Here is a 23,725-nt window from a genome sequence, read left to right as displayed (position 1 = left end):
CCCCATTAAACCACTCTGCACCCCCAGTCCCGTACAGCACACTCACCTGTCCCCATTAAACCACTCTGCACCCCCAGCCCCGTACACTACACTCACCCGTCCCCATTAAACCACTCTGCACCCCCAGCCCCGTACACTACACTCACCCGTCCCCATTAAACCACTCTGCACCCCCAGTCCCGTACAGCACACTCACCTGTCCCCATTAAACCACTCTGCACCCCCAGCCCCGTACACTACACTCACCCGTCCCCATTAAACCACTCTGCACCCCCAGCCCCGTACACTACACTCACCCGTCCCCATTAAACCACTCTACACCCCCAGACCCATACAGCACTACACCCGTCCCCATTAAACCACTCTGCACCCCCAGCCCCGTACAGTACACTCACCCGTCCCCATTAAACCACTCTACACCCCCAGCCCCGTACAGCACACTCACCCGTCCCCATTAAACCGGTCTACACCCCCAGCCCCGTACAGCACTACACCCGTCCCCATTAAACCACTCCTCACCCCCAGCCCCGTACAGCACTACACCCGTCCCCATTAAACCACTCTACACCCCCAGTCCCGTACAGCACACTCACCCGTCCCCATTAAACCACTCTACACCCCCAGTCCCGTACAGCACACTCACCCGTCCCCATTAAACCACTCTACACCCCCAGCCCCGTACAGCACACTCACCCGTCCCCATTAAACCACTCTACACCCCCAGCCCCGTACAGCACACTCACCCGTCCCCATTAAACCTCTCTACACCCCCAGTCCCGTACAGCACTACACCCGTCCCCATTAAACCGGTCTACACCCCCAGTCCCGTACAGCACTACACCCGTCCCCATTAAACCACTCTACACCCCCAGCCCCGTACAACACACTCACCCGTCCCCATTAAACCACTCTACACCCCCAGCCCCGTACAGCACTACACCCGTCCCCATTAAACCACTCAACACCCCCAGCCCCGTACAACACACTCACCCGTCCCCATTAAACCACTCTACACCCCCAGCCCCGTACAGCACTACACCCGTCCCCATTAAACCACTCTACACCCCCAGCCCCGTACAGCACACTCACCCGTCCCCATTAAACCACTCTACACCCCCAGCCCCGTACAGCACTACACCCGTCCCCATTAAACCACTCTACACCCCCAGCCCCGTACAACACACTCACCCGTCCCCATTAAACCACTCTACACCCCCAGCGCCATACAGCACTACACCTATCCCCATTAAACCACTCTACACCCCCAGCCCATACAGCACTACACCCGTCCCCATTAAACCGGTCTACACCCCCAGTCCCGTACAGCACTACACCCGTCCCCATTAAACCGGTCTACACCCCCAGTCCCGTACAGCACTACACCCGTCCCCATTAAACCACTCTACACCCCCAGCCCCGTACAACACACTCACCCGTCCCCATTAAACCACTCTACACCCCCAGCCCCATACAGCACTACACCTATCCCCATTAAACCACTCTACACCCCCAGCCCGTACAGCACTACACCCGTCCCCATTAAACCGGTCTACACCCCCAGTCCCGTACAGCACTACACCCGTCCCCATTAAACCACTCTACACCCCCAGCCCCGTACACTACACTCACCTGTCCCCATTAAACCACTCTACACCCCCAACCCGTACAGCACTACACCCGTCCCCATTAAACCACTCTACACCCCCAGCCCCGTACAGCACTACACCCGTCCCCATTAAACCACTCTACACCCCCAGCCCCGTACACTACACTCACCTGTCCCCATTAAACCACTCTACACCCCCAGCCCCGTACACTACACTCACCTGTCCCCATTAAACCACTCTACACCCCCAGCCCCGTACACTACACTCACCTGTCCCCATTAAACCACTCTACACCCCCAGCCCCGTACACTACACTCACCTGTCCCCATTAAACCACTCTACACCCCCAGCCCCGTACAACACACTCACCCGTCCCCATTAAACCACTCTACACCCCCAGCCCCGTACACTACACTCACCTGTCCCCATTAAACCACTCTATACCCCCAGCCCGTACAGCACTACACCCGTCCTCATTAAACCACTCTACACCCCCAGTCCCGTACAGCACTACACCCGTCCCCATTAAACCGGTCTACACCCCCAGTCCCGTACAGCACTACACCCGTCCCCATTAAACCACTCTACACCCCCAGCCCCGTACAACACACTCACCCGTCCCCATTAAACCACTCTACACCCCCAGCCCCGTACAGCACTACACCCGTCCCCATTAAACCACTCTACACCCCCAGCCCCGTACAACACACTCACCCGTCCCCATTAAACCACTCTACACCCCCAGCGCCATACAGCACTACACCTATCCCCATTAAACCACTCTACACCCCCAGCCCATACAGCACTACACCCGTCCCCATTAAACCGGTCTACACCCCCAGTCCCGTACAGCACTACACCCGTCCCCATTAAACCGGTCTACACCCCCAGTCCCGTACAGCACTACACCCGTCCCCATTAAACCACTCTACACCCCCAGCCCCGTACAACACACTCACCCGTCCCCATTAAACCACTCTACACCCCCAGCCCCATACAGCACTACACCTATCCCCATTAAACCACTCTACACCCCCAGCCCGTACAGCACTACACCCGTCCCCATTAAACCGGTCTACACCCCCAGTCCCGTACAGCACTACACCCGTCCCCATTAAACCACTCTACACCCCCAGCCCCGTACACTACACTCACCTGTCCCCATTAAACCACTCTACACCCCCAACCCGTACAGCACTACACCCGTCCCCATTAAACCACTCTACACCCCCAGCCCCGTACAGCACTACACCCGTCCCCATTAAACCACTCTACACCCCCAGCCCCGTACACTACACTCACCTGTCCCCATTAAACCACTCTACACCCCCAGCCCCGTACACTACACTCACCTGTCCCCATTAAACCACTCTACACCCCCAGCCCCGTACACTACACTCACCTGTCCCCATTAAACCACTCTACACCCCCAGCCCCGTACACTACACTCACCTGTCCCCATTAAACCACTCTACACCCCCAGCCCCGTACAACACACTCACCCGTCCCCATTAAACCACTCTACACCCCCAGCCCCGTACACTACACTCACCTGTCCCCATTAAACCACTCTATACCCCCAGCCCGTACAGCACTACACCCGTCCTCATTAAACCACTCTACACCCCCAGTCCCGTACAGCACTACACCCGTCCCCATTAAACCGGTCTACACCCCCAGTCCCGTACAGCACTACACCTATCCCCATTAAACCGGTCTACACCCCCAGCCCCGTACAGCACTACACCCGTCCCCATTAAACCACTCTACACCCCCAGCCCCGTACAGCACTACACCCGTCCCCATTAAACCACTCTACACCCCCAGCCCCGTACAGCACTACACCCGTCCCCATTAAACCACTCTACACCCCCAGCCCCGTACAGCACTACACCCGTCCCCATTAAACCACTCTACACCCCCAGCCCCGTACAGCACTACACCCGTCCCCATTAAACCACTCTACACCCCCAGACCCGTACAGCACTACACCCGTCCCCATTAAACCACTCTACACCCCCAGCCCCGTACAGCACTACACCCGTCCCCATTAAACCACTCCTCACCCCCAGCCCCGTACAGCACACTCACCCGTCCCCATTAAACCACTCTACACCCCCAGCCCCGTACACTACACTCACCTGTCCCCATTAAACCACTCTACACCCCCAGCCCCGTACACTACACTCACCCGTCCCCATTAAACCACTCTGCACCCCCAGCCCCGTACACTACACTCACCTGTCCCCATTAAACCACTCTACACCCCCAGCCCCGTACAGCACTACACCCGTCCCCATTAAACCACTCCTCACCCCCAGCCCCGTACAGCACTACACCCGTCCCCATTAAACCTCTCTACACCCCCAGCCCCGTACACTACACTCACCCGTCCCCATTAAACCACTCTGCACCCCCAGCCCCGTACACTACACTCACCTGTCCCCATTAAACCACTCTACACCCCCAGTCCCGTACACTACACTCACCCGTCCCCATTAAACCACTCTGCACCCCCAGCCCCGTACACTACACTCACCTGTCCCCATTAAACCACTCTGCACCCCCAGCCCCGTACACTACACTCACCTGTCCCCATTAAACCTCTCTACACCCCCAGCCCCGTACACTACACTCACCCGTCCCCATTAAACCACTCTGCACCCCCAGCCCCGTACACTACACTCACCCGTCCCCATTAAACCACTCTGCACCCCCAGCCCCGTACACTACACTCACCTGTCCCCATTAAACCACTCTACACCCCCAGTCCCGTACACTACACTCACCCGTCCCCATTAAACCACTCTGCACCCCCAGTCCCGTACACTACACTCACCTGTCCCCATTAAACCACTCTACACCCCCAGTCCCGTACACTACACTCACCCGTCCCCATTAAACCACTCTACACCCCCAGTCCCGTACAGCACTACACCCGTCCCCATTAAACCACTCTACACCCCCAGCCCCGTACAGCACTACACCCGTCCCCATTAAACCGGTCTACACCCCCAGCCCCGTACAACACACTCACCCGTCCCCATTAAACCACTCTACACCCCCAGCCCCGTACAGCACTACACCCGTCCCCATTAAACCACTCTACACCCCCAGCCCCGTACAGCACTACACCCGTCCCCATTAAACCACTCTACACCCCCAGCCCCGTACAGCACTACACCCGTCCCCATTAAACCACTCTACACCCCCAGCCCCGTACAGCACTACACCCGTCCCCATTAAACCACTCCTCACCCCCAGCCCCGTACAGCACTACACCCGTCCCCATTAAACCACTCTACACCCCCAGCCCCGTACAGCACTACACCCGTCCCCATTAAACCACTCTACACCCCCAGCCCTGTACAGCACTACACCCGTCCCCATTAAACCACTCCTCACCCCCAGCCCCGTACAGCACTACACCCGTCCCCATTAAACCACTCCTCACCCCCAGCCCCGTACAGCACTACACCCGTCCCCATTAAACCACTCCTCACCCCCAGCCCCGTACAGCACTACACCCGTCCCCATTAAACCACTCCACACCCCCAGCCCCGTACAGCACTACACCCGTCCCCATTAAACCACTCTACACCCCCAGCCCTGTACAGCACTACACCCGTCCCCATTAAACCACTCTACACCCCCAGCCCCGTACAGTACACTCACCCGTCCCCATTAAACCACTCTACACCCCCAGTCCCGTACAGCACACTCACCCCCTCCTCCTCCGTCCCCCTGCTCAGCCACTGGCCCACTGGCACTCACAGCCTGTCTCCTCACCCAGGTCTCTCGGAGGGAAGCTCCGTATCGGTCTGGCAGAGCAGTCGGTGGTGGCAGCCCTTGCCCAGGCTGTGTGCCTGACCCCTCCCGGGCAGGGTAAGTCGAAAAGGTGTCAGTCTGTGTGTGTGAGCGATGTCTGGGTCAGCTCCTGGCCTGTCCCAGGCAGGGTGAGTCCGTGGGACGTCTGTGTCTGTGTAGGGCAGGTGTTGGAATGTGGGCTGGATGTGCAAAGTGACTGGGGTCAGGAGTCAGAGGCTGTGAGGGTTGTCAGGGCCCTGGTTTATCCTCATTGATCCGTCTTTCTGTGGCAGACGTGTTGGACGCTGGGAGGGGAATGGCAGCGGAGACCCGCAAGGCCTGGATCGAGGAGAAGAGCCTCCTCCTCAAGCAGACATACTGGTGAGTGAAGTGAGGACAGATTCCTTCCTGGGACCCTCCACGTGCCCCATCTTCCCACAACCCCCTCCCGGTCTCGTCACTGAGCCAGTGACCAGCGGTCTGGCTAGTCAGCCCCTTCCCTCCAACCATGTCTGGTAGGTGTCCTCACCGCATTCATTGGCCGGACAATGGCCCCCATGCGGGTTGGACTGGTCACTGTTCCCCACTCCGGCCCTCCGCTCCAGACGTTCCAGTCCCCACGTCCCCCCCCTCGCCTCGGGCGGTCCGGTCACTGGTCCTCATCCCAGTCAGTCTCTGTGTTGCAGTGAGCTGCCGAACTACGACCTGATCATCCCGGTTCTACTGAAGGAGGGAATTGACCAGTTACCCCAGCATTGCCGTCTCACACCAGGTACCGCATCGTCGTCCTCGCCTGGCCCCCTGACCCCCCTCGCCCTTTTCCCCCTCTCACACTACGTACCCCTCCTCCCATGCACTCACTCGTGGCAGGGGGCTGGGAGTCTGCGATGGACATTGAAACTCTGCGGGTCTAAGTGTTGATGTCGGGAGTGTGGTGGGTTCAGATTGGAGAAAGTGAGAGGGTGGATTATAGTGATCGGTCGAGGTCACGGGAGGTGAGAGTCCGGTGGGCGAGGATACGAAGAGGGAGTGGAGGATCGGGGGTGAGGAGAGTGATGGGAGGTGAGGGTGGGATGTGAGAGGGTGAGGGTCAGGGGTCGTGGATCAAAGAGTGACGAGGTGATACCCACTCTTTGCCGCAGGAATCCCCCTGAAGCCCATGCTGGCTCACCCCACCCGGGGCATTGCTGAGGTTCTGCGACGTTTTGACACGGCCCCCTTCGTCTGTGAGTACAAGTACGACGGAGAGCGAGCACAGGTGTGTACCCTCCCTCTCCTGGAATCCCCAAGAGCCCACCCGTTGTTCCATCCCTCACTGACTGTGTGACCTCTCCTCCAGATTCACCTGCTCGAGTCGGGGGAGATCCGAATCTACAGCCGAAACCAGGAGAACAACACGAGTAAATACCCTGATATCATCAGCCGTATGGAGCAGGTGGGGCATTAGATCGTCCGGCAGCCAGGGGCTCGCACAGATAGAGATGGCAGGGGTGTAGGGGTTATAGAGATAGGGAGGGGTTTGAATGGGAGGAGTGTAGGGGTTATAGAGATAGGGAGGGGTTTGAATGGGAGGAGTGTAGGGGTTATAGAGATAGGGAGGGGTTTGAATGGGAGGAGTGTAGGGGTTAGAGAGATAGGGAGGGGTTTGAATGGGAGGAGTGCAGGGGTTATAGAGATAGGGAGGGGTTTGAATGGGAGGAGTGCAGGGGTTATAGAGATAGGGAGGGGTTTGAATAGGAGGAGTGTAGGGGTTATAGAGATAGGGAGGGGTTTGAATAGGAGGAGTGTAGGGGTTATAGAGATAGGGAGGGGTTTGAATGGGAGGAGTGTAGGGGTTATAGAGATAGGGAGGGGTTTGAATAGGAGGAGTGTAGGGGTTATAGAGATAGGGAGGGGTTTGAATAGGAGGAGTGTAGGGGTTATAGAGATAGGGAGGGGTTTGAATGGGAGGAGTGTGGGTTATAGAGATAGGGGTTTGAATGGGAGGAGTGTAGGGTTATAGAGATAGGGAGGGGTTTGAATGGGAGGAGTGTAGGGGTTATAGAGATAGGGAGGGGTTTGAATGGGAGGAGTGCAGGGGTTATAGAGATAGGGAGGGGTTTGAATGGGAGGAGTGTAGGGGTTACACAGATAGGGAGGGGTTTGAATGGGAGGAGTGTAGGGGTTATAGAGATAGGGAGGGGTTTGAATAGGAGGAGTGTAGGGGTTATAGAGATAGGGAGGGGTTTGAATAGGAGGAGTGTAGGGGTTATAGAGATAGGGAGGGGTTTGAATGGGAGGAGTGCAGGGGTTATAGAGATAGGGAGGGGGTGAGGGAGGAATTTGAACAGGTGGTTGGTATGTGTAGGTATTACAGAGATGGGGACGAGGGTAGCCACTAAATGCAGGGGTTTGTGTGGAGTGCTGGATTAGGGTTAATTTGGAAGAGTGATGGTGCCTGTGCACTGTTTCGACTGAGGAAACCTTGTGTCTGATGTGATGTTCTGGCCAGTTGAGGATTGGGGTTAATCTCATGGGCAGGGATTGGACGTGGGCTGTGGGGTTACGGTTCTGGTGGCTTCTGTCACTGTGTTGCTGACCCGTGCACCGTTTCAGGTGAGGAAACCCGAGGTCCGATCCTGTGTTCTTGACACTGAGGCTGTCGCATGGGACCGTAACAGGAAGCAAATCCAACCCTTCCAGGTGCTCACCACACGCAAGCGGAAGGTAGGTGAGGCAGGTGACAGGGCTGGGGGTAGCCAAAACCAGCGCAGGGCAATAAGTCAATGAGATAAGATGAGTTCTCTCTCCGGCACCCCCCCCCCCCCCCCCACTCCCTTGGATTCCCTTTGCGATCTCTGCCCCTTGTGCCCCCTCCGCCCCACCCAACTCGCTTAGCCATCTCTCTGCCCTCTTCCCTTGTACAGGAGGTCCTCTCTGTGTAACTTCCTCACTGGGATCATTCTGTGCTCTCTCAACAGGATGTTGACGCAGCCAGCATTACTGTCCAGGTCTGTGTTTATGCCTTCGATCTGCTCTACCTGAACGGGGAGGTGAGTCCATTTCTCTGTCCGTCACTCGCCCGCACTCCCTTCCATCACTCCATTTCCCCTCGCTCTCTCCTCACATTCAGTCGCTGGTGAAGGAACCTCCAATGTCCCCTGCACTCACTCCATTTCCCCTCGCTCTCTCCTCACATTCAGTCACTGGTGAAGGAACCTCCAATGTCCCCTGCACTCACTCCATTTCCCCTCGCTCTCTCCTCACATTCAGTCACTGGTGAAGGAACCTCCAATGCCCCCTGCACTCACTCCATTTCCCCTCGCTCTCTCCTCACATTCAGTCGCTGGTGAAGGAACCTCCAGTGTCCCCTGCACTCATCTTGTGAAGGAACCTCCAGTGTCCCCTGCACTCACTCCATTTCCCCTCGCTCTCTCCTCACATTCAGTCACTGGTGAAGGAACCTCCAATGTCCCCTGCACTCACTCCATTTCCCCTCGCTCTCTCCTCACATTCAGTCACTGGTGAAGGAACCTCCAATGCCCCCTGCACTCACTCCATTTCCCCTCGCTCTCTCCTCACATTCAGTCGCTGGTGAAGGAACCTCCAGTGTCCCCTGCACTCATTCCATTTCCCCTCGCTCTCTCACATTCAGTCGCTTGTGAAGGAACCTCCAGTGTCCCCTGCACTCACTCCATTTCCCCTCGCTCTCTCACATTCAGTCGCTGGTGAAGGAACCATATTCGAGGCGGCGGGAGCTGCTGAGAACCTCGTTCAAGGAGGTGGAGGGGGAGTTTGTCTTTGCTCAGTCCCTGGTCACCAGTGACACCGAAGACATCGCAGACTTTCTTGAGCACTCACTACGAGGTGGGTCTGGGGGAGCGAGGAATCTCCACTCAACGGGGCGAGGGACCCCCACTCACACGGTTGGGGGCGAGGAATCTCCACTCAACGGGGCGAGGGACCCCCACTCAAACGGTTGGGGGCGAGGAATCTCCACTCAACGGGGCGAGGGACCCCCACTCACACGGTTGGGGGCGAGGAATCTCCACTCAACGGGGCGAGGGACCCCCACTCACACGGTTGGGGGCGAGGAATCTCCCTCAACGGGGCAAGGGACCCCCACTCACACGGTTGGGGGTGAGGAATCTCCACTCAACGGGGCAAGGGACCTCCACTCACACGGTTGGGGGTGAGGAATCTCCACTCAACGGGGCGAGGGACCTCCACTCACACGGTTGGGGGCGAGGGATCCCCACTCAACGGGGCGAGGGATCCCCACTCAACGGGGCGAGGAATCCCCACTCAACGGGGCGAGGGACCCCCACTCACACGGTTGGGGGCGAGGAATCTCCCTCAACGGGGCGAGGGACCCCCACTCACACGGTTGGGGGCGAGGAATCTCCCTCAACGGGGCGAGGGACCCCCACTCACACGGTTGGGGGTGAGGAATCTCCACTCAACGGGGCGAGGGACCTCCACTCACACGGTTGGGGGCGAGGGATCCCCACTCAACGGGGCGAGGGATCCCCACTCACACGGTTGGGGGCGAGGGACCCCCACTCACACGGTTGGGGGCGAGGGATCCCCACTCACACTGTTGGGGGCGAGGGTTCCCCACTCACATGGTTGGGGGCGAGGGTTCCCCACTCACACGGTTGGGGGCGAGGGACCCCCACTCACACGGTTGGGGGCGAGGGACCCCCACTCACACGGTTGGGGGCGAGGGACCCCCACTCACACGGTTGGGGGCGAGGGACCCCCACTCACACGGTTGGGGGCGAGGGACCCGCACTCTCTCGGTTAAGGGGATCTGCACGCAGTGTTGGGGGGGTGAGGGATCTTCATTCACAACAGAAAGGGATGGGGATGAAGGAATATCCCGTCATCGGGGTGGGGGGCCTGCCGTCAGTAATGTTTGCAGATGTAAAATGTGGGTACAGCCTGTGTGGTGACTGGTTTCTCCTTTCCTCTCTCCCGGTGAGTGATCTGCAGGACTGACCATGTCTGTGGCCTCTCCATTTGTGGTATCTCTCTCTGGGGTGTCTCAGGCATCTGCTTGTGGGGTATCTTTAGGGTGTATTCCCCCACTCATTGTTCCTCCCTCACTTCACTCCTCACAGATTCGTGCGAGGGGTTGATGGTGAAGACGCTGGATGTAGACGCCACCTACGAGATCGCCAAGCGCTCCCACAATTGGCTAAAGGTAAACCTGGCCTTGGAAAGCAGCTTCAGCGATGGGCTCAACAGCAGCAACCATCCCTGGCCAACCCCTCGCTCTACTCTGAACAAGCCCTCTCCTTTATTCCAAGCTGTCTGTGACCGTGTTCACCAAACTCCCTCCCCCTGGCCTCTCCCCCTCTCCACTCCCCCCCACTCCCCTGTGAGGTCCCTCTCCACTCCCCCCCCCCACTTCCCTGTGAGGTCCCTCTCCACTCCCCCCCCCCCCACTCCCTGTGAGGTCCCTCTCCACACCCCCCATCCCCCGTGAGGTCCCTCTCCACACCCCCCACCCCCGTGTGTGATCCCTCTCCACTCCCCCCCACCCCCGTGTGTGATCCCTCTCCACTCCCCCCCACTCCCGTGTGTGATCCCTCTCCACTCCCGCTCACCCCCGTGTGAGATCCCTCACCACTCCCCCCCACCCCCGTGTGAGATCCCTCTCCACTCCCCCCCACCCCCGTGTGTGATCCCTCTCCACTCCCCCCCACCCCCGTGTGTGATCCCTCTCCACTCCCCCCCACCCCCGTGTGTGATCCCTCTCCACTCCCCACCACCCCCGTGTGTGGTCCCTCTCCACTCCCCCCACCACCCCCGTGTGAGATCCCTCTCCACTCCCCCCCGTGTGAGATCCCTCTCCACTCCCCCCCACCCCCGTGTGTGATCCCTCTCCACTCTCCCCCCACCCCGTGTGTGATCCCTCTCCACTCCCCCCACCACCCCTGTGTGTGATCCCTCTCCACTCCCCCCACCACCCCTGTGTGTGATCCCTCTCCACTCACCCCCACCCCCGTGTGTGATCCCTCTCCACTCCCCCCACCCCCGTGTGAGATCCCTCTCCACTCCCCCCCCACCCCCGTGTGAGATCCCTCTCCACTCCCCCCACCCCCGTGTGAGATCCCTCTCCACTCCCCCCCCACCCCCGTGTGAGATCCCTCTCCACTCCCCCCCCACCCCCGTGTGAGATCCCTCTCCACTCCCCCCACCACCCCCGTGTGAGATCCCTCTCCACTCCCCCCACCCCCGTGTGAGATCCCTCTCCACTCCCCCCACCACCCCCGTGTGAGATCCCTCTCCACTCCCCCCACCCCGTGTGAGATCCCTCTCCACTCCCCCCACCCCGTGTGTGATCCCTCTCCACTCCCCCCACCACCCCCGTGTGAGATCCCTCTCCACTCCCCCCACCCCGTGTGTGATCCCTCTCCACTCCCCCCCCCACTCCCTGTGAGGTCCCTCTCCACTCCCCCCACTCCCTGTGTGATCCCTCTCCACTCCCCCCTCCCCCGTGTGAGATCCCTCACCACTCCCCCCACCACTGTGTGTGATCCCTCTCCACTCCCCCCCATGTGTGTGATCCCTCTCCACTCCCCCCCACCCCCGTGTGAGATCCCTCTCCACTCCCCCCCGTGTGAGATCCCTCTCCACTCCCCCCCACCCCCGTGTGTGATCCCTCTCCACTCCCCCCGTGTGAGATCCCTCTCCACTCCCCCCACCACCCCCGTGTGAGATCCCTCTCCACTCCCCCCGTGTGAGATCCCTCTCCACTCCCCCCCGTGTGAGATCCCTCTCCACTCCCCCCCACCCCCGTGTGTGATCCCTCTCCACTCCCCCCGTGTGAGATCCCTCTCCACTCCCCCCACCACCCCCGTGTGAGATCCCTCTCCACTCCCCCCACCCCCGTGTGAGATCCCTCTCCACTCCCCCCACCCCGTGTGTGATCCCTCTCCACTCCCCCCACCACCCCCGTGTGAGATCCCTCTCCACTCCCCCCCGTGTGAGATCCCTCTCCACTCCCCCCCACCCCCGTGTGTGATCCCTCTCCACTCCCCCCCACCCCCGTGTGTGATCCCTCTCCACTCCCCCCACCACCCCCGTGTGAGATCCCTCTCCACTCCCCCCACCCCCGTGTGTGATCCCTCTCCACTCCCCCCCACCCCCGTGTGAGATCCCTCTCCACTCCCCCCACCACCCCCGTGTGAGATCCCTCTCCACTCCCCCCACCCCCGTGTGAGATCCCTCTCCACTCCCCCCACCCCGTGTGTGATCCCTCTCCACTCCCCCCACCACCCCCGTGTGAGATCCCTCTCCACTCCCCCCCGTGTGAGATCCCTCTCCACTCCCCCCCACCCCCGTGTGTGATCCCTCTCCACTCCCCCCCACCCCCGTGTGTGATCCCTCTCCACTCCCCCCACCACCCCCGTGTGTGATCCCTCTCCACTCCCCCCACCCCGTGTGTGATCCCTCTCCACTCCCCCCACCCCGTGTGTGATCCCTCTCCACTCCCCCCACCACCCCCGTGTGAGATCCCTCTCCACTCCCCCCACCCCGTGTGTGATTCCTCTCCACTCCCCCCCCCCGTGAGATCCCTCTCCACTCCCCCCCACTCCCTGTGAGGTCCCTCTCCACTCCCCCCACTCCCCGTGTGAGGTCCCTCTCCACTCCCCCCCCCCGTGTGAGGTCCCTCTCCACTCCCGCCCCGTGTGAGATCCCTCTCCACTCCCCCCCCACTCCCTGTGAGATCCCTCTCCACTCCCCCCACCCCCGTGTGAGATCCCTCTCCACTCCCCCCACCCCCGTGTGAGATCCCTCTCCACTCCCCCCCCCCACCCGTGTGAGGTCCCTCTCCACTCCCCCCCCCCCGTGTGAGGTCCCTCTCCACTCCCGCCCCGTGTGAGATCCCTCTCCACTCCCCCCACCCCCGTGTGAGATCCCTCTCCACTCCCCCCTCCCCCCCCACCCGTGTGAGGTCCCTCTCCACTCCCCCCACCCCCGTGTGAGATCCCTCTCCACTCCCCCCACCCCCGTGTGAGATCCCTCTCCACTCCCCCCTCCCTCCCACCCGTGTGAGGTCCCTCTCCACTCCCGCCCCGTGTGAGATCCCTCTCCACTCCCCCCACCCCCGTGTGAGATCCCTCTCCACTCCCCCCCTCCCCCCCACCCGTGTGAGGTCCCTCTCCACTCCCGCCCCGTGTGAGATCCCTCTTTACTCCCCCCTCCCCCGTGTGTGATCCCTCTCACTCCCCCCCCAGTGTGTGATCCCTCTCCACTCCCCCCACCACCCCCCGTGTGTGATCCCTCTCCACTCCCCCCCTGTGAGATCCCTCTCCACTCCCCCCCTGTGAGATCCCTCTCCACTCCTCCCCTGTGAGATCCCTCTCCACTCCCCCCCTGTGAGATCCCTCTCCACTCCCCCCCCTGTGAGATCCCTCTCCACTCCCCCCCCTGTGAGATCCCTCTCCACTCCCCCCACCCCGTGTGAGATCCCTCTCCACTCCCCCCCACCCCCGTGTGAGATCCCTCTCCACTCCCCACCACCCCCGTGTGAGATCCCTCTCCACTCCCCCCCCGTGAGATCCCTCTCCACTCCCCCCCCCGTGAGATCCCTCTCCACTCCCCCCCCGTGTGAGATCCCTCTCCACTCCCCCCCCACCCCCGTGTGAGATCCCTCTCCACTCCCCCCACCCCCGTGTGAGATCCCTCTCCACTCCCCCCACCCCCGTGTGAGATCCCTCTCCACTCCCCCCACCCCCGTGTGAGATCCCTCTCCACTCCCCACCACCCCCGTGTGAGATCCCTCTCCACTCCCCACCACCCCCGTGTGAGATCCCTCTCCACTCCCCCCACCCCCGTGTGAGATCCCTCTCACTCCCCCCCCACCACCCCCGTGTGAGATCCCTCTCCACTCCCCCCACCCCGTGTGTGATCCCTCTCCACTCCCCCCGTGTGAGATCCCTCTCCACTCCCCCCACCACCCCCGTGTGAGATCCCTCTCCACTCCCCCCACCCCCGTGTGTGATCCCTCTCCACTCTCCCCCCACCCCCGTGTGAGATCCCTCTCCACTCCCCCCCACCCCCGTGTGTGATCCCTCTCCACTCCCCCCACCACCCCCGTGTGAGATCCCTCTCCACTCCCCACCACCCCCGTGTGAGATCCCTCTCCACTCCCCCCCCCCCGTGAGATCCCTCTCCACTCCCCCCTCCCCCCCATGTGTGATCCCTCTCCACTCCCCCCCCCCCCCCCCCCCCGTGCCCCTGTCCTCCCTCTCTTGCTCACTTTCTTTTCCCCTTCAGCTGAAGAAGGATTACCTGGACGGTGTGGGGGACTCTCTGGACCTGGTGGTGATCGGTGGTTTTCATGGCCGAGGGAAGCGGACAGGGGTTTATGGTGGCTTCCTCCTCGCTTGTTTCCACGAGGAAGACGAGGAGTTCCAGACCATCTGTAAGGTGAGGGGTCAAGGGCAGGGTTTTTGAATCCACAACCGTTTCCCATCCCTCCCTATACCTTCTTCCTGATAAGATTTGGGGTTAGGCAGGGGGTGGCTGGGCATCTTTCTGTCCACAGCACCCCTCTTCCCACACCTTCTCCCTTGTAAGATCTGGGGGCCGGGCATTGGGTGAGTGCTCTTCCTCTCTACCCAAAACCACTCTCCTCCCTCTCCCCGTACCTTCTCCCTTGTAAGGTCAGGGTGGGGTGGTGGGGTATTCTTATGTTCTTCTTCCTGTACTCTCTCCCTCTTTCCCAAATACCTTCTCTCTCCCCCAATTCCACTTACCACCCCCCTCTCCCCTTTCCCACTTCTCTCCAACCCCCTCACTCCTACTCCCATCGAGGTGGCACTCAGCTGTGGTCTTCGTCAAGGTCCTAGTTCAAATTCAGTTAGTTTTAGGTACGTGGGGATGATTTTGGGGGCAGAGGGGAGTTGGGCGTTGGGTTAAGATTTAAGGATGGGGGTCAGGTTAGGATTTGGGCCCGAAGGTTGACCGGGTGTCTGGCAGTTGACGCCCCAAGTCTGTGAATTCTCTGCAAAACTGCTGGGGAGGTTGATGGCCCAGTGTCCGAGACAACTGGAGGCCCGTCCTTGGGTTGGAGGCCCAGTGTCCGAGACAACTGGAGTCCCGTCCTTGGGTTGGAGGCCCGGTGTCCGAGACAACTGGAGGCCTGTCCTTGGGTTGGAGGCCCGGTGTCCGAGACAACTGGAGGCCCGTCCTTGGGTTGGAGGCCCGGTGTCCGAGACAACTGGAGGCCCGTCCTTGGGTTGGAGGCCCAGTGTCCGAGACAACTGGAGGCCCGGTGTCCGAGACAACTGGAGGCCCGTCCTTGGGTTGGAGGCCCGGTGTCCGAGACAACTGGAGGCCCGTCCTTGGGTTGGAGGCCCAGTGTCCGAGACAACTGGAGGCCCGGTGTCCGAGACAACTGGAGGCCCGTCCTTGGGTTGGAGGCCCGGTGTCCGAGACAACTGGAGGCCTGTCCTTGGGTTGGAGGCCCAGTGTCCGAGACAACTGGAGGCCCGTCCTTGGGTTGGAGGACTGTGTGGTGAGGAGGAGCAACAGGCAGTATTTGCTTTTGTTTTGTTGTGGACATACGACGTTGGCACAAATAGCGACATCTGTGGGCTCTATGTTTTGTTTGAAATAAATCCGTCTGTGATCCCGGCACCTACTAATGACACCCTCCCCTTCCCAGATCGGCACGGGGTTCTCGGACGAGGAGCTCGAACAACACGCCAAGTTTTTCAGGGTAGGTATGGGACTCTTCCCACCCTCATGTGGGGTGGGGGAAATGTGCCCCTCCCACAGTGACCGTCTCATCTGGTGCTCAGTTTGGAGCTCCCTTGCCATCCTTCCATCCACTCATGCCCTCTTCCCCTCTCCTTCAGGACCACGTGATCGAAACGCCACGGCCCTATTACCGATGGGACGCATCCGTGGAGCCCGATGACTGGTTTGATCCAGTGCAGTTGTGGGAAGTGAAGTGTGCGGATCTGTCGATCTCTCCTGTCTACCGAGCAGCCCTGGGGATGGTGAGACATCGGGTGATTGAGGGTGGGGGTGAGGATGGAGAGAGGGGGATAGGCAGAGACAGTGAGAGTGTCTAGGGGACAGAGAGAGTCCAGGGGAGGGGGAGAGGAATGTAGACTCCGGTGGGGGTAGGGAGTGAGGGGTAGAGAATCTGAGGGGGGGGGTGGCAGAAGAGAAGCATTGAGAGTGTAGTGGAAATAGAGTGAGAGATGGATAGAGGGTTTCAGTGAGAGAAGGATAGAGAGAGTCTAGGGGAGGGAGGGGAGAGGGTGATAGTCCAGGGGAAGGATAGAGAGTCAAGGTGCAATGGTGGGGGAGAGGGATAGATTCTCGGGGAGGAAGGGACAGAGTTTCTGGGGGCGATAGAGAGTGTCTAGAATTAGAATTTTTATTTCTTACGTCCATCTCACAACATGAGGGAGTAAAACTCTTTATTTTGTATCTCTGTCGCAATGTACAAGCAATAAGAAAGGGAAGTATGGGAGGATATTGCCCTAACACTGAGATTGTACACATAATTATTGTGCAAGTCAGAGACTCCTGGATAGGTACATGGAGCTTAGAAAAATAGAGGGCTATGGGTAACCGTAGATAATTTCTAAAGTAAGTACTTGTTCGGCACAGTAGGGCCTGTATTGTGCTGTAGGTTTTCTGTATTTCTATGTATGTACAGTCAGATCGATATGTACAGATAATTCTGATGGTCTGCTGGAAGAAGCTGTCCCGGTCGGTGTCTTAACGCTGTGGCACCGTTTGCCAGACGGAAGCAGCTGGAACAGTTTGTGGTCGGGTTGGCTGCAGTCCCTGATGATCCTCCAGCCCTTTTTATGCATCTGCTGCTGTAAGAGTCCTGAATGTAGGAGAGTTCACACGCTGGGCTGTCTGAGGGTAGTACAATTCCTGTACCAGGCAATAACACAGCCAGTCAGGATGCTCTCAATTTTGTCCCCATAGAAAGACCGGAGGATCAGGGGACTCATGCCAGACTTCTTCAGCCGTCTGAGGTGAAAGAGACGCTGTTGTGCTTTTTTCACCACAGTCCATGTACACCAGGTGTGTACAGTCCAGGTGAGTTCCTCGGTAATTTGTATACCGAGGAACTTCCATTGATGTTAATAGGGACTAGCTAGACTGTCCCCGTTCCTCCTGTAATCCACGATCAGCTCGTTTGTATTTTGGACATTGAAGGTGAGGTTTTCTTGGCACCAGTTGTCAGGGCGTTGACTCCGTAAGCTGTTTCATTATTGTTGGAAATAATGCAGATTTGATCAGCAGTTTGGAGCTGTGCATTGCAACACAGGCGTGGGTGTGTAGGGAGTAGAGGAGAGGGCTCCTGTGTACAGGTGCCGAGGTGAGGGTGCCCATCCGTGCCACTTACTGGTGATCTGACAGGAAGTCCAGGATCCAGCTGCACAAAGTGGGGTGCAGGCTGAGGTGTCTCGAGCTTCTTGCTGACCCTGGGGAGAATTACGGTGTTGAATGCTGAACTGTAATCTAAGAACAGCATCCCTCTTCTCCAGGTGAGTGAAGATGGTGTGTAGTGCTGTGACTATGGCATCGTCTGTTGATAGGTTTGGCGAATTGTGGGTGGCAGCATGCTGCAGATGAAGTCCTTGACCAGCCTCTCAAAGCAGGATGCCAGTTGTTCAGACATGCAACCTTAGTACAGTGAAAATGTTGGATGTTTTGAAGCAGGAAGGCACTACACACCGGGAGAGGAAAGAATAAAAATGTCTGTAAACACACCAGCCATCTGTGCCGCACACAGTTCGTGTACTCGCGCTGTCTTCTGGTTGTTGGCCTATGAACTTCAGCCTTCAAGATGACCACGGTGCAGGTTGTGTTGGCGGCTGTTCGCAGGGATTCAGTGTTAACAACTTCAAAATTAGCATTAAGAAGATTTAGCTCGTCCAGGAGAGAGGCAGCGATTTTGGTTGCCTTGCTGTATTTCCCTTTGAAGTCTGAAATGGTGAGCAACCCCTGTCATATAGCGCGCGTGTTGTTGGTGCAGAGTTGTGTCTGGAGGAGAACCCAGAGTAGGAAGGGAGAGGAATAGTCTAGAGGAGGGAAGGAGTGAGAGATGGTGGAGGGAGGGAGAAATGGCTAGAGAGATTAGGGGCGGGAGAGGAATAGAGTGTAGGGAAGGGAAGAGAGAGTCTCGCAGTACGGGAGATGGATAGAAAGAGTAGAGAGGGTAAGAAAGAAGGAAGGAGCCAGTCTAGGGGAAGGAGGGAGCAAGTGATAGAGGTTGTCCAGGAGATGGAGAGAGCATCGAGGAGGGAGGGAGAAAGATAGAGAGTGTAAGGGAGGAATTCTCAGCAATGGAGGGAGGGTGTGATGAACATAATCTGAGATGGAGAGGGTCCTGGGTAGGAAGGCATCAACACGTGCTGGGATTAGCCGTGGGACTGCTCGAACCTGTGTTCCGTCCTCATCCCACATGTAGGTGAGGGACAGGACTGGTGGTGAAGGTGTGGGACTGCTCCAATTTGAGTTGTACTTTTCTCCCACAGGTGGATGAGGAGAAAGGCATTTCACTGCGATTTCCTCGCTTCCTGAGGATTAGGGAGGACAAAAAATCAGAGGAGGCGACCACCAGCAGCCAGGTAGGTGAGGGTGGGAGATACGGAGCTGGGGCTGAGATCTCTCTCTCTGGTGCTCCTCCCTCTCCACAAAATTACACTGTCTCCTCTCTCACGTGTCTGTGGACTCTCCTGGTCTCCAACTCTCCCCTCCCCCACTCTCCCCTCCTCCCTTCCCCCCTGTCCCCACCACTTCACTGTCACTCCCCCGTTTCTCCGTAACTCCCAACTCCTCTCACTCCGTCTCTACCCTTCTCTCCGTCATTTCCCTTCCATCCCCACCCTTCTCTCTCTCTCTTCCACATTCCTACCCTCCCCTTTTCTTGACCTACTTCACCATCTTTTCCCACCCCTCCTACTCCCCCATACCGTCCTCTCCCCCTTATCTCTCCGCGATGCTTCTCCACCCACACTGACGCCTCTCCTCCCTCTCACCCCCATCCCTCTCTCCTCCCCGACAGGTTGCCGAACTCTACCGGAAACAGCAGCAGATTCAGAACCAGCAGGTGTCAGATGAGATGGGCGGTGGGGCCAACGATTCTGACTGAGGAGATAAGGAGGGGACTGACAATGATTGAGACTGACGAGGTGGGCAATGGGGACTTGTTCCCCAGGACTCCAGGAGACATCCACCTGAGATGGACGGTGGGAGCCCTGCCACTGATCTTCCGTTCCCCCACACCCCTTACGTCTGTGTGTTCAATGTCTCTCTCCCCACCGCCCTCCACCCGTGTAGAAATAAAACACAATGATTGTACACGTCCATTGCAAACCCATACTGTACAGTTCCTGCTTGCACACTATGTTCCTTTGCCCTAGCCCTCACCTTCATGCTCCCCCTTCTTCCTTTCGTTCTCCCTTTGCCCTCCCCTTCCTTCTCCCCTTTGTTCTCCCCTTCATCCTTCCCCTCCCTCACCTCACCTACAGTGGTGCTAGAAAGATTGAGAACCCTGTAGAATTTTCTCTGTTTTGGCATAAGTATGACATAAACTGTGAATAGATCTTCATGTAAGTCCTAAAACTAGATAGAGAACCCAATTAAATAAAAACTCAAAGAACATTATACTTGTTCATTTATTTGAGAAAAATAATCCAATGTTACAGATTCAGCCTGAAATGTCGACTGTACTCTTTTCCATAAATGCTGCCTGGCCTGCTGAGTTCCTCCAGCATTTTGTGTGGATTTGGATTTTCAGCATTTGCAGATTTTCTCTTATATCCAATATTACATGTATTTGTTCGGAAGAAGTATGTGAACCTGTGGGGGGGAAATATCTCTACAAATGCTATTTGGAGTCGGGTGTGCCAGTCAATGAGATGAGATTGGAGGTATGGGTTGTAGAGGTGGCCTGCCCTATTAAAAAAGACACACAAAGTCAGCTTACTGACAGAGCCTGTTCTTCTCAAAGACCTGTTTGCGTGCACCATACCTCTATCAAAACAACTTTCAGAGGACCTTAGAAGAATTGTAGAGATACACGAAGCTGTTTTTTGCGTCTGTATTTACAAAGGAAACTAGCATGGAGTCAATGGAAATAAATGGAAACCTATACAGATTGAAGAGGAGGAGGTGCTTGCTATCTTGAAGCAAATCAGAGTAGACAAATCCCCAGGACCTGACGGTATTCCCTGGGACTTTGAAGGAGACTAGTGTTGAGATTGCAGGGGTCTTGGCAGTATCCACAGGTGAGGTGCTGGAGGACTGGAGGATAGCTCAAGTTGTTCTGTTGTTTAAAAAAGGCTCCAAAAGTAATCCGGTAAATTATAGGCCAGTAAGCTTGACATCGGTAGTAGGTAAATTATTGAAAGGAATACTAAGAGATAGGATCTACAAGTATTTGGATAGACAGGGACTTTATTAGGGAGAGTCAACATGGCTTTGTGTGTGATAGGTCATGGCTAACAAATCTATTAGAGTTTTTCCAGGAGGTTACAAGGAAAGTGGATGAAGGGAAGGCAGTGGATGTTGTCTACGTGGACTTCAGTAAGGCCTTTGACAAGGTCCTGCATGGGAGGTTAGTTAGGAAGATTCAGTCGCTAGGTATACCTGGTGAGGTCGTAAATTGGATTAGACATTGGCTCAATGGGAGAAGTCAGGGAATTGGTAGTGGAGGATTGCTTCTCTGAGTGGAGGACTGTGACTGGGTCCATTGTTATTTGTCATCTATATCAATGATCTGGATGATAATGAGATAAATTGGATCAGCAAATTTGCTGATGATACAAAGATGGGCTGAAAAATGGCAGATGGAGTTTAATACAGACAAGTGTGAGGTATTGCACTTTGGAAAGACAAACCAAGGTAGAACATACAAGGTAAATGGTAGGACACTGAGGAGTGTAGTAGAACAGAGGGATCTGGGAATACAGATACATAATTCCCTAAAAGTGGCGTCACAAGTAGATAGGGTTGTAAAGAGAGCTTTTGGTACATTGGCCTTTATAAATCAAAGTATTGAGTGTAAGAGTTGGAATGTTATGGTGAGGTTGTATAAGGCATCGGTGAGGCTGAATTTGGAGTATTTTGTGCAGTTTTGGTCACCGAATTACAGGAAAGATATTAATAAGGTTGAAAGAATGCAGAGAAGGTTTACAAGGATGTTGCTGGGACTTGAGAAATTGAGTTACAGAGAAAGGTTGAATAGGTTAGGACTTTATTCCCTGGATTGTAGAAGAATGAGGGGTGATTTGATAGAGGTGTATAAAATTATAATGGGTATAGATAGTGAATGCAAGCAGACTTTTTCCACTGAGGCCAGGGGAGAAGAAAAACCAGAGGTCATGGGTTAAGGGTGAAGGGGGAAAAGTTTAAAGGGAACATTGGGGGGGGGCTTCTTCACACAGAGTGGTGGGAGTGTGGAATGAGCTGCCAGATGAAGTGGTAAATGTGGGCTCACTTTTAACATTTAAGAAAAACTTGGACAGGTACATGGATGAGAGGGGTATGGCGGGATATGGCCCAGGTGCAGGTCAGTGGGACTAGGCAGAAAAATGGTTGGCACAGCCAAGAAGGGCCAAAAGACCTGTTTCTGTGCTGTAATGTTCTATGGAAAAGTCTACAAAAGCATTACTGAAGACCTGAGTGTTCATCAATCCACAGCAAGAGAAATGGAGGAAACTCAGTACTGTTGCTACTCTCCTTAGAACTGGCATCGTGCAAAGATCTCGCCTGCAGCACAATGTACAATGGTGAAAAAGGTGCGAAAGAGCCCGAGGGTAATAGCAAAAGATTTGTAGAACTTGCTGAAGTCCCTGTTCATGTCTCCACTATAAGAAAAACCCTGAACAAGGATGGTGTTCATAGAAGGACAGTGCAGAGGAAACCACTGCTCTCCAAAACACACATTGCTGCACATTTCAAGTTTGCAAAAGACCACTTGGATGTTCCACAACACTTCTGGGACAATGTTCTGTGGACAGTTAAGACAAAAGTTGAACTTTTTTGCAGAGATGCACATCGCTATGTTTGGAGGGAAAAGGACACTACACTTACACCAAAACCTCATCCCAGCTGTGAAGCATGGTGGAAAGGGCATCGTGATTTGGGGTTGCGTTGCTGCCTTACAGCCTGGATAGCTTGCAGTGAACAATGAATTCAAAATAGTATCCAGAGATTTTACTGGAGAATTTCGGAGGGTAGTGGCCCGTCACCTGAAGATTAATGGAAGTTGATCCGAAAGACAACAGAATGGTTTAAAAAGGAAATTTGTGTTTGGGAGCGGCCAAGTCAAAATCCTAACCTTAACCCTCAGAAATGTTGTGTAAGGGCCTGAAGCAAGCAGTTTATGCAATGAAACCCACCAACGTCCCAGAGTGAAGCCGTTTTGTAAGCTATTACCTAAAATTTCTCCAACCCGATGTGCAGGACTGATCTACAGTTACTGGAAATGTTTGGTAGAAATTATTGCTGTACAAGGGCAAAGGTTCAGATACTTTTTCCAAGAATCTAATGTTGGATCATTTTTCTCAATGAACCAGTATAATGTTTTGAGTTATTTAATTGGGTTCTATTTATCTAGTTTTAGGACTTGTGTGAAGATCTGGTCACATTTTATATCATATTTATGCAGAAATAGAGACAATTCTACAGGGTTCACTAAGTTTCTAGCACCACTGAATGGAGGATGGGAGGTGGAATCTGATGGAAAGGAAGGTGGAGAGCAGGTGAGAATGGTGGAAGGGGTGGGGGTGGAGATGAGATGGGGAGCCAGAAATGTAGAACAGGCCCATAGGCCCACAGAGTCTGTTGAACAGGATACAAGTTTAAACCGTATTTGATCCATCTCCATTCCTGCACATCCATGTGTCTGTCTAGGAGCCTCTGAAACAGCTGTCTACTGTCACCACACCAGCACACTCCAGGCACCCACCACTCACTGTGCCCCTCACATCTCCTTCAAACATTTTCCCCTTTCACTGCAAATACATGCCATCACCCTGTGGATAAAGATACCGGCTGTCTGCTCTATCTGTGCCTCTCATAAACCTCTATCAGATCTTCCCTTTTGGCCTCTGCTGCTCCAGAGAAAGCAACCCAGCCTCATAGCTCGTGCCCTCAAATCCAGGCAGCACCCTGCTCTGCACACTGATGGATGCCGCTGCCTCAGTGCAGGAGAGGGTTATGACCGTGATGGAGCTGGCTGAGCCTGCAAGCCTCTATCCTGTGCAGTGGTCCCTCCAACCAGTCAGAATGCTCTCCATGGTATAGGTGGGGAGTGTTGAGGGACCTCT

General features: G+C 56.4%; 1 protein-coding gene across 2 annotated transcripts in view; it reads left to right on the top strand.

Moving 5' to 3' along the window:
• The window catches only part of lig1 (ligase I, DNA, ATP-dependent), a 60,557-nt gene extending 40,798 nt beyond the window's left edge, over positions 1-19,759 (top strand). For both annotated transcript variants that reach the window (XM_073028672.1, XM_073028670.1), the window contains exons 13-26: positions 5,401-5,492; positions 5,708-5,795; positions 6,101-6,186; positions 6,557-6,672; positions 6,754-6,849; positions 8,010-8,120; positions 8,375-8,446; positions 9,116-9,260; positions 10,517-10,599; positions 14,685-14,837; positions 16,078-16,131; positions 16,271-16,414; positions 18,926-19,018; positions 19,456-19,759. In XM_073028672.1, the coding sequence (XP_072884773.1) occupies positions 5,401-5,492; positions 5,708-5,795; positions 6,101-6,186; positions 6,557-6,672; positions 6,754-6,849; positions 8,010-8,120; positions 8,375-8,446; positions 9,116-9,260; positions 10,517-10,599; positions 14,685-14,837; positions 16,078-16,131; positions 16,271-16,414; positions 18,926-19,018; positions 19,456-19,542 (1,420 nt within the window). In that variant the 3' untranslated portion in view covers positions 19,543-19,759. The remainder of the gene's footprint in view (positions 1-5,400; positions 5,493-5,707; positions 5,796-6,100; positions 6,187-6,556; positions 6,673-6,753; positions 6,850-8,009; positions 8,121-8,374; positions 8,447-9,115; positions 9,261-10,516; positions 10,600-14,684; positions 14,838-16,077; positions 16,132-16,270; positions 16,415-18,925; positions 19,019-19,455) is intronic.
• The last annotated feature ends 3,966 nt before the right edge of the window (positions 19,760-23,725 follow it).

The sequence above is a fragment of the Hemitrygon akajei genome, chromosome 24 (assembly GCF_048418815.1).
Source record: "Hemitrygon akajei chromosome 24, sHemAka1.3, whole genome shotgun sequence".
NCBI lineage: Eukaryota > Metazoa > Chordata > Chondrichthyes > Myliobatiformes > Dasyatidae > Hemitrygon > Hemitrygon akajei.
The sequence above is the reverse complement of the archived record's forward strand: the minus strand, read 5'-3'. Positions and strand labels throughout refer to the sequence as shown.